Genomic DNA, 10,892 nt, shown 5'->3' with positions numbered 1-10,892 from the left:
GCCACCCCCCTGCCCCCGCAATGATGCGAACACCTCTTCCCCTCTCTCCCCCTCATTGCCCCCCCTCTCCCCCTCTCTCCCCCTCTCTCCCTCTCTCTCTCAAATAAATAAATAAATCTTTTAAAAATATATGTTTTTGTTTGAGTAAAAAAGCAGGTGCATGTATTGTTCCTAAAAGAAAAGACACCGGGTGGCTGAATTCCAGTATTACAATAATTTAAACAGCCAAGAAGCTACACGTGCTGCTCAGTCAGCTGCGCTCCAGCCCTGACTGCCTCGCTGCGTGTCGTTTTGATGAGCCACCACCTCCCACCAGAGCCTCTTCATCTCTTGTTCCCTTCCAGGATAAAGCCTGTCATAGAATCTCAAAGCTGTGTTAGAATGAGAAACATTTTCAACACATACTAATGTGACTTTTATAAAATGTAAAAAAAACTCTGAAAGGATTTTGTTTTTAAATGTCACTTGGCTCTTGTTAGATCACACGTTCTCATTTGTAACTGTGGACGTAGGCCCATCAGGAAAAAGTTTCAGAGGAGAGGCCGATGGGGAAGAAGGGGTGTGCCTTTCATTTCAGGCACGCCAGGAGTGATTGGCTTTGTTTGTCTGTCCTAGGTTCTCCCCATTCTTGAGTGGCAGGCTGGTACGCTGGACCCCTTCCTCAGCCCCACGGACCTGCACTGAGGAGGGGCAGCGTGGGAAGATGTTTGCAGGGAGAGTCAAGATGCAGAAAACCCAGCCGGCAGGCTCGATGAACTGGGCAGCAGCAGAGGAAAGGTGGGGTGCCTGCCCTTGGTCCCTGACCTGCAGCACAGGCCCAGGGTGAGGCAGGCCAGGGGAAGGTAGCCGCTGGGTTGTAGGTGACCACCTGCTCGTGGTCAGCCGAGCTCCCAAGATCTTCAGATAAAGCCTGGGCTGTGTCCATGACAGCCAACAAAATGATGGGCCCACCCATCAACGCGGACAGAGCCAGCGTGGATGCGTGTTTGGACGGGGACGGGCCTTGTCAAAGAGAAGTAATTGGGGGAACTGGAGTTTTAGCCCAGGAAAGGGGGAACCAGCAGACAAAACAGCCACCATCACAGCCAAAAGGCTGTCCCGAGAACAGGAAATGGTCCACTGGTTTTTTGAGGCCTCTGAGGGGACAAGGGAGACCCCGGGACTGGCAGAAGCTTTGGCTCCCACCAGAGAACAATGTTGCAAGTCCCGTCCAGAGCTGGAAGGGGCTCCCACGGAGCTGGTGTGTCCTGTGGTGGGAAATGTGCCCCCAAAGGGCTGGATGATTACTCGGTGGGTTCATCACAAAGATCACGGAGGAATTAACTCCTGGGTAGAGCTACATCAGTGTACTTACATTTCATCCATTCTTAGGCCTACCTCACAATTTGTATTAATCCTATCCTGTTTATTTACTTAACGTTTTTCTGTAATACAATTAAAATCACATTATACACATGTTAGCTGAATATTGCTTCCCAGCCAAAGTCTTTGAGCCTGGGGCTGACTCCCTTTTTCCCAAGAAGGGAAGTTTTCTGTCTTTCAAAGGCACGTATGGATGGGAGGGAGAGGCACACGGGCCCGAGGCGAGCGACCTGAGTTGGAAGACAGGCCGCACCGTGTGGCGCAGGGTTACCAATGCCGTGGCCCGGTGGCTTTGGGAAGAGGCAGGTGCCCTGGTCTCTATGGTCCCCAAGCCACAGTGTGCTGCTCCAGTGGATTAATTCTCTGTATTTTTTGTGAACACTTGATTTTTTGGGACAGTCTCCGATTTACAGGACGGTTGAGCAGGTAGTATGGAGAGTTGGAGTAAACTATCCCCAGCCCGCACCCCACGTCAGACATTACTGTCCTGCGTATCACAAACATGTACACAAACATGTACGCCACTTTGTCATAATTCGTGAGCCAGCACCGATACGCTGTTACTGAATGAAGGCTGTGGTCTATTCACATTTCCTTACTTTTTTCCCACTGCCCTCTCTCCATGCCGGACGCCGCAGTGAATGTAGTCATCATGTCTCCTCGGGCCCCTCGTGGCCGCCAGTCTCACAGACTTCCCTTGGTTCTTATAACAGTGACAGTTTTGAGGAGGATGGGTCAGGCATTTTGCAGCTGTCCCTCACTTGGGGTCTGTCTGATGACTTTCTCATGATTTGGCCGGGGTTGTGGGTTCTTCGGGGGAGACCGCAGAGATGAGGTCTCATCACATCCCGGCAAGGGTGTGGACTGTGACCACGCCCTATCGCTCTGGGTGTTGACCTTGACCGCCTGGCTGAGGCGTTGTCAGGTTTCTCTGTAAAAGGAGCTCCCTTCCCGCTGTCCACACAGCCCACGCTGAAGGAGTGGGAAGTTCTGTCCCACCTCTTTGAGGGTGTAGCATGTACATAAATTATGTCTGTCTTCCCCCACCTGTGAATTACTGGACCACGCATTTCTAGCAGTGTGGACTCATGGCTATTTGTTTTCCACTTTGGGTTGTAATACAGTACTGCTTTGTTTTGTTCAAATTGTTCCTGCTTCAGCCATTACGAGTTCCGTTGGCTCCTATGTCCCTTTGACAGGCTTCCATCATTGTGAATTTTTGGTTTGGGTTTTTTGGAACACTTCCTTACTTTCTAGCATTACAAGATGTTCTAGGCCCATCTTGTGTATTTCCTGCCTCGGTTCTAGGATCAGCCATTTCTCCAAGGAGCCCTGGTTCCTCTTATTGGAGGATGGTTTTAGAAAGCAAGATCTGGATGCCAGCCATCAGGCACTGAAATCCTCTGCTCCAGGGAATTTATTCTATTTTGAAGTGGTTTGGAAACAAGTTCTCATTCTATGTTCAAAACCAAAAGTTGATGTGATAAGGCTTTTAGTATTATTTGTCCTGTTCCCCAGCTTTTGGAGAGAATGGTTTCCCAGACTTGGCTTTAAGTGTCTTTAATGAATTTGACCTTGGCAGGGGGCTTTGAGGCAGCCCTTTCCCTAACGTGGACGACCATTTTGCAGTTTGGTCTGTGGGAGGAGGTTGGGCTGGGAGTGTGCGCCTCCGTTCGTGCCCTGCGGGCTTAGGGCTGCCCACCGTGCGTAATCTGTGTCTCTGTCGATGACCGAGCTGCGCTTGGCACTGCAGTCCTGTCGGGCCTTCAGGATTTTCCTTGCTGTCCTGATCATTTATAAGCTTTTCTTTGCATTAGGTGGCAGGATGCAGAGGACAGAGGATGGCATGCCAAGAGATGTGGGGTCAGGAAGCCTGGTGTGGAGTGCTGGCTCTGACCTTCCCTAGCTCAGCAGCCCTGAGAATTGTCCCACAGCTGTAATACAGAAGTGCTGAGTCCTACCTCTTGGTGTGGGGCCAAGTGAAAGATCGAACCTACAAAGATTGGGGAAAGGAATGTAGTCCCTTAAACATCGACATTAGCTAAACTTAGTGCACACCACATCCGGCATAATTAGAGAGTGGCTGAAGGACCAAGTGTGAGGAATTCAGATTTTGACAATTTATAGATCTCTGTGTATTCACCCCTGTGCACATACGTAGGGGTTAGAAATGTGGTCTTAGTGGGTCTGTGCTGCTGAAATCTGGAATCTTAGTTACTCGGCCCCTTTATGTAACAAACCCTTCTATAGCCCCAACCAGGTACTTCAGAAGTACTTAGTCCTTCTGGCCGCCATGTTAGCGCTTTGTCAGAGCGGTCTGTGCGGGCCATCTGTGCAGCGGGGACAGTGTCCGTGTGTCCCCTGCAGTGGCCGGGCTCCCCCGCAGAGCCCACCCTACTGGAGGCATCCGTTCTCCCCACTTCCTGTGTGAAGTGTGAGGGGCTGCCTTTCACCACTACCGTTTCACAGGCAAGGAAACCGAGCCTCGAGGTTTCAGTAAACCCAGAGGCAGTTAGTAAAAGTCAGAAATGAACTCATGTAATACCCTTCCTCCTCTCATTCCATAAGAGCAGAGCCTGCCTTGTGATTCCTCCAGGTGTTTTGTTTTGTTTTGTTTTGTTTTTAAAGATTTTATTTATTTGATAGAGAGAGACACAGTGAGAGAGGGAACACAAGCAGGGGGAGCGGGAGAGGGAGAAGCAGGCTTCCCGCCGAGCAGGGAGCCCGATGCGGGGCTCGATCCCAGGACCCTGGGATCATGACCTGAGCTGAAGGCAGACGCTTAACGACTGAGCCACCCAGGCGCCCCTCCTCCAGGTGTTTGGGACTAAAAAAATTAGTGCCTTCGGAAATCTTAGGGAAGTGGGACTCAGAAAGCTCTGTCTTTCCAGCCCTGGAAATCCAGGGGTTATTTCTGAAGTAATCCAAATGAATGAGATCGTAGCCACTGTCTGGCTCCATCTGCCTGGAAATGTGCTGCACGTGGAGTGAACAGTGTTATTTGACTTTAGGTCTCAACAGATTTGTACCTCTTAGCTTTGAAAGCTTACAGTTATTGAATCTGAGACTGGAGTCAATTTCTTTTTTTTTTTTTTCTTTAAAGATTTTTATTTATTTGACAGAGAGAGAGACAGCGAGAGAGGGAACACAAGCAGGGGGAGCAGGAGAGGGAGAAGCAGGCCCCCCGCCGAGCAGGGAGCCTGACGCAGGGCTCGATCCCAGGACCCTGGGATAATGACCTGAGCCGAAGGCAGATGCTTAACGACTGAGCCACCCAGGTGCCCCTGGAATCGATTTCAAATAAGGTTCTCCTATTCCCAATTAATACCTTTTCAGGCCAAAATACAGATGAAAATGGAAAAGCTGTCCTCGACCACTAAGGGGGTTTGTGAGCTGGAGAACTACCATTGTGGGGACGGGAGGCATCGGCCACCCCTGTTTCACACGTGGCCCACAGCCCATTTCTGTAAGTAGTTCTCTCTGCATTGATTCTCAGGAGTAGAAATTATGAGAGTATTTGCATACTTGAAGAACCTGACAGAGTTTGAAATTCAATTCAAGAATGAGTTGAGGGAAGGGAAGTCCCCTTAGTTAGTGCAAAATCATTTAAATTGCCTTAGATTGAAATGATAGAGTTTGAAACAGAAGGAAAAGGCAATGCATCATCATTTGTGGTGTACCTGGTTTAATTAACCTTGCATTTCCACTTGTGCAGTCTTTTGGGTAGGTGAGGAGAGAATGCTCTGGGATAAAATTGACCTTGCTTTCCTACACATGCATATGGAAATGCCATGCAGGGACTTTACAATTAATATTGATTCAATGTCAGAAGCACCACATTGATTGCAAGGGAAAAGACTATGGCGGGGAACCTCCTGAAATTTTCATTTGGAATGTGTGAAAGTGCAAGCCCTAATTTTTTTTTTTTTTAAAGATTTTATTTATTTATTTGAGAGAGAGTGAGAGAGAGCACATGAGAGGGGGGAGGGTCAGAGGGAGAAGCAGACTCCCTGCCGAGCAGGGAGCCCGATGCGGGACTCTATCCAGGGACTCCAGGATCATGACCTGAGCCGAAGGCAGTCGCTTAACCAACTGAGCCACCCAGGCGCCCAGTGCAAGCCCTAATTATTGACTGATGTGGAGATCTTGAGGATACATGCTGAGGCCTGTGATGTGTTGGAAGGGAAGGAGATTGGGCATCTTAAAATGGGCCTTTCTTCTTGGCTCTAATAATTAGCAAAGAATATTAAATGTAATTAGAGACACATGAAGCAAGGTGCCCTTATTAACCCTTTAAAAGCAAGTGGTCGGGGCACCCAGCTGGCTCAGTCCACAGAGCCTGCGACTTTCAATCTTGGGGTTGTGAGTTCAAGCCCCACGTTGGGCACAGAGATTACTTAATAAAAAAAAATAGATAACCTTAAAAAAATGGGTAGAATGAATTCCACCTCCTGTGCAGAGGCAGAATTTTTTTTCCTTTTTCAGAAAGATAGGTTTTGGGGCACCTGGATGGCTCAGTCAGTTAGGCATCTGACTCTTGATTTCAGCTCAGGTCTCGATCTCAGGGTTGTGAGTTCAAGCCCAGTACTGGAAAAAAAAGATAAGTTGAAGTCAGTTTAGCCACCCACTAGAAGAAGACTATTGGGAACATGGAATCCATTACTTAAGTTCTACAAGATCAGAGTTACCTTTTTTTTTTTTTTTAAGATTTCTTTATTTTAGAGAGAAAGCAAGCGTGCACGTGAGAGCAGGGGAAGGGGCAGAGGGAGAGAGAGAGAAACAAACTCCCTGCTGAGTCCAGAGCTTGACATGGGGCTCGATCCCACGACCCTGAGATCGTGGCCTGAGCTGAAATCAAGAGTTGGATGCTTAACCGACTGAGCCACCCAGGCGCCCCTCAGAGTTACCTTTAGCTTTGTTAGTTCAAAAGAAGGGCCTAGCCATTTGATGCCGATTTGAGACCTCCCTTTTAAATAAGGAAGAAAAGGGTAAAACCATTTGATGTAATGTGTTATTGGAATATTGTCAGTTTGAGGTGAATCTGCTGTTTATAGTCATCACAGGACCGAAGAGTTGAGCAGAAAAGGCTACTTATTAATTTCATGACACTTACCATGCTGACTAATCCTACTGGTCTGCATGAGCCAGAGTGACACAGACCCACCTGGTCCTTCTTTATCTCCGCGCTATTGCTGAGTCTAGTTTTTTTTTTTTTTACACATTTTATTTATTTATTTGACAAGAGACAGAGAGTACAAGCAGGGGGAGCGGCAGGGAGAGGGAGAAGCAGGCTCCCGCTGAGCAAAGAGCCTAACGTGGGGCTCAATCCCAGGACCCCGGGATCATGACCTGAGCTGAAGGCAGACGCTTAACCGACTGAGCCACCCAGGTGCCCCCTGAGTCTAGTTTTCAACGAAGAGCTTTTCAAAGTGGCGCCTCACACCCAGGCAGGAGCAGTTCTGTGAACTTGTGCTATTAAGGGGAGACGTTTGTTTCAGATGAGGTTTCCCGCCAGCTGTCGGACATGTACCAGAAGGAGCTTCTTCTGAAACGCACGGTCATTGAAGAGCTAGCGCACACCACAGACCACGACCTCACCCTGAGCTACTTGTCAATGTGGCTGCACCAGCCCTTCGTGGAGACCAACAGCAAGCTGCTTCTGGAAAGCATGCTGCTCGAAACAGGGCACCGGGCCCTGTGACCTCCCAGCACAGCCTCAGTCTGAGCCCCCAGGCTCCCAACCACTGGCTGCTTCTGTGGCCCCCATGGTGGACAGTCTTTCACGTAAGACCTGGAGCTGTGGTGTGGCCACCCTCCGACCTTAGTGTCTTCCAGACTGGATCAGTTCAGCGGCTCCCTGTGCCTCCCCAGACGCCATGCTGCTGGGAGCCATCCGCCACACGGCGTCATCTGCACCTATTGTGAACCTGTCACCCAAGGGGACTTCTACATGAAATAAAGGAGTTCCTCACCAGAATGACTGAGTGATCTCGTTTTTGTAAATCAGCTGTATTTATATGACATTCATGTAGGAAAGCCCTGGTTCGGTATTTTTACTTTATACCTAGTATTTAAATTTTTCTGCACGTTAGTTTTGTAATTACAACTAATGTTTAGAATACCATAGAGCTAACTGAGTAATAGAGAGCGGCTTCATGAAAACTCCCTACAAACGTTGCCTGTATTTGCAGACTGAGGATGTGCCAGGCCCATGAAAGCCACGTGATTCTTCAGGCACAAGTCCTAGAGTCCGACAACATTTGCAACCAAATCCTGGGGGCTCGATCCTACCATTTGCTTCCCAGAGACAAATGTAAGGAACGTCGTGCTACGGCATGGATGTGATACGGACACGGGATGTAGCCTCCTCTGACTGAAGCTGCAGCATCCCAGAAACAGGGAAAGAAGGAAAATATTCCAATAAACACCGTACACGGCAGGGATTTCGTTTGGGAGAAAGCGAGCCTACCCCGCTGTGCAAACTGACACCTCAAAAGCACTGAAAGGCAACATTTCTTAGTATCTCCTTCCTCTGTCCCTGTGGACTCACTGATGTCTCTCTACCATAAAAGCTGCCCCTCAGACATCGTGCAGCCAGGAAGCCACGCAGTTAGCATGGGGCAGACAGGGTGTTCTGCTCCAGGCCGCCCTGCCCAGCAGGCTGTTGTCATGAGCCCCAGGGGCAGATGGGCGGGACTGGGCCCTGAGGTCCATGGGCAGTTTTATGTTTCGGACGTACTTAAAAAATAAATGCTCTTCAGGGCACCCAGCTGGCTCAGTCTGTGGAGCATGCGACTCTTGATCTCAGGGTTGTGAGTTCAGGCCCCACGTTGGGTGTATTTAAAAAAAAAAGGGCAGTGAAGGACTTAATACCGTGAGCAGGCCTTTCTAGGACATTCCATGGGTTCTTGATGCCTCATCCCCAGACACCCAAGTGGCCCAGGGGAACTAATGGAAAGGGTTGACATTGCGAAGGACAGACAGACACAAAAGAGCTAAGTGACAAATTATCCGGTGGCATTGGTGCAGAGATCTCTCACGAAATGGAAGAGGCATCAAATCAAAGGATGACCCCTCTGGTGGTTGAATTTGCTGAATTCTGCGCTCACTACACAACAGTGAAGTCTCCAGAGAGCCGACAGACTGCTAAACCTAGGAGACTGTTCACACGGTTCTCTGCCTCCAGGTATCTTGCCAAAATAGACAGCCAAGGAGTATGCAAAGGGCAAGTCCGCAAAAATAGAACAGGATTGGGAAAGGGCTTCAGGGTGAATTCACGATAAGTACATTTCATTAAAACTAAGAAAAGAAAAACACCCTCCAGGAAACAGAAAAGCTTATACAAAAGCATCAAAGTAGTCACAACATACCACACAGCTCAGCTCTGAATAACACTTGCATGTCATAAAAACGTGACCCGATAGTTGGTCAGCCATCCGTGCCATCCACCAGATAATCCTGGAGTCCTGCCCTTGTGGCCCATGAAAGCCTGCTCTTCTGGTTCTCTTGCCATTGGGGGAGACCACGTGGCAGATTCTGGTCACGGAAGGACAGACCTCCCTTCAGTTCCCTCCGTCTGACTTGGCCACTGCAGGGTTTGAGATGTGGCCACCCCGCTGGGTCCCCGACCTGGTTGTGATGAGGCAGAGCCGTCCCACCAGCCTGTGAGGGACATGTCGCATGAGGAGACATACACCTTGGTTGTTTGAAGCCCCGGAGGTTCCAGAGCTGTTACTCCTGCCTCTCCAGACCGACCCACAACAATTTTAACCATTCTGGGAGACGGGGTTTGGCAGAGACCACTGGTGGTCCTTCAGTATATCTTTGCTTCATTTGGGTTTTAGCTGGCACATGGCTACCAGTTTAATAGGTTTCTACCAGTTTAATAGAACCTTCTTTGCGGCCAACCGTGGCCACGTGACTGAGATGTGCGCGCCAACTTTTGGTTCTCAAAAGTTGTGTGTGCCCCTCCTGCCCCTCACGTTTTGGGGGACGGAGCTGACATATGAGGGTGATGAGCCCCCTCAGGCCTCTGGGGAAAGCCCCTCCCCCCCAAGGGGCGAGGAAGCAACCTGGGTCTGGGCCACCTCTGGAGGAAGGCCACTCAAGTTCCCGACTGCCTTCCGGCTCACGTTTTCACTTGGGAGGTGCCGTCATCTCAAAATGTCCCCGCCAGATTCATATGTTGAAATCCTAACCCCTGGAGGAGATGGTAAGTAACAGGGTGAGGCCTTTGGAAGGTGCTCAGGCCATGAGGGTGCAGCCCCATGCGTGGGATCCATGCTCTTATGAAAAAGGCTCCAGAGAGCTCCACAGCCCCGTCCGCCATGTGAGGACAGAGCGAGAGGTGTCCAGCTGGGACACACAGAGCTCTCACCGAACCATGCTGGCACCATGATCTCCAGCCTGCAGCCTCCAGAGCTGTGAGCAATAAGCTCCTGCTGTCTACGAGATTCCCAGTCTGTGGTATTTGGTTAGAGCAGCCCAAAGGGACTAAGACGAGAGAGAAATAAAACGCCAGCGTGTTCCAGTCGCTTATCCCCGCTACCTCTGTTGAAGCAGCCAGCTGACATCCTACCAAGGGGAAGGTTGGCAAGTGCACGCGGGCGGTGGCACTGGGGGTAGCATGGGTGCGCTCAGCCCCTGGAGCCGGGCGGTAGTGCCTAAACCTAGAACATCAAGAAGTGACAGTATTAGCCTGTTGCATAGTGACGTAGACTGAAAACGCCAAAGAGACAGCTACAAGACCTGGAGCTGGTGACCGCGGGAGGAGGATGGAGGAAGACAGTGTAATAATTACGTGGTGTGATGGAGGCCGTAGCTCACACGACGGTGGCCCTCACGGCGCCACAGGTACGAGCATCAGATCAACAGAGAGAAGAGGAAGGGGAGGGGCTGCTTTCTCTTTTAAAAAATAAGTCTCAGAGAACTGACACTTTAAACTATATGCCCATACAATCTTGTTAAAATCAAAAAACAAATGGCAGAAAAGAAAGCAAGCCACTAAGCGAATGAAAAAGCCCAGGGCGGTTCTCTCTAGGAAAAACCAAACTTCCGGGAAGTCGTGTCGTCACAACACACGAGCAGTATTTACACTTCACCGTGAGCATTAAATCCTGACTTAATACCATCCCGTGATAGAAGGACACCCGCAGGGAGGTGTGCGAGCCGTGTCCCATGTCTCACGATGCCATCGAGCACGAATAAATCAAGAACGCTGTGAGAGAGACATAACTTGAACACATGGAGGTAAATCACCAAAAAGGAGAAAGTGCTCACCTTGGCCGAGGGGCCGAGGGCTGAGGTCGGGCTGCCCGTGCTGGGCACAGGCCTTCCCGTAGCTTTTGCCATTTCAAACTTATTATGTGCTTATTATTCCCTCGATGAAAATAGACGTTATTCTTTAAAAACTGTAGGCCTCAGAGGACATTAAAGACTGGCTCCCTCTCGGCCTCTCTTCCAGTTCAGCTCTCCCCACTCCCGTGACCACTGGGGAGGCCAACGTGGATGAGCCTGACAGGGCTGGGGGG

The 10,892-nt window shown here is 49.8% G+C and overlaps 1 protein-coding gene across 1 annotated transcript in view; it reads left to right on the top strand.

The window, feature by feature from the left end:
* CINP (cyclin dependent kinase 2 interacting protein) overlaps positions 1-7,337 on the top strand; it is a 21,489-nt gene extending 14,152 nt beyond the window's left edge. The window contains exons 4-5 of the mRNA XM_032405965.1: positions 4,699-4,828; positions 6,861-7,337. Of these exons, the coding sequence (XP_032261856.1) occupies positions 4,699-4,828; positions 6,861-7,063 (333 nt within the window). The 3' untranslated portion in view covers positions 7,064-7,337. The remainder of the gene's footprint in view (positions 1-4,698; positions 4,829-6,860) is intronic.
* Positions 7,338-10,892: the final 3,555 nt, after the last annotated feature.

Source organism: Phoca vitulina, unplaced genomic scaffold, assembly GCF_004348235.1.
Source record: "Phoca vitulina isolate PV1807 unplaced genomic scaffold, GSC_HSeal_1.0 scaffold7, whole genome shotgun sequence".
NCBI lineage: Eukaryota > Metazoa > Chordata > Mammalia > Carnivora > Phocidae > Phoca > Phoca vitulina.
The sequence above is the reverse complement of the archived record's forward strand: the minus strand, read 5'-3'. Positions and strand labels throughout refer to the sequence as shown.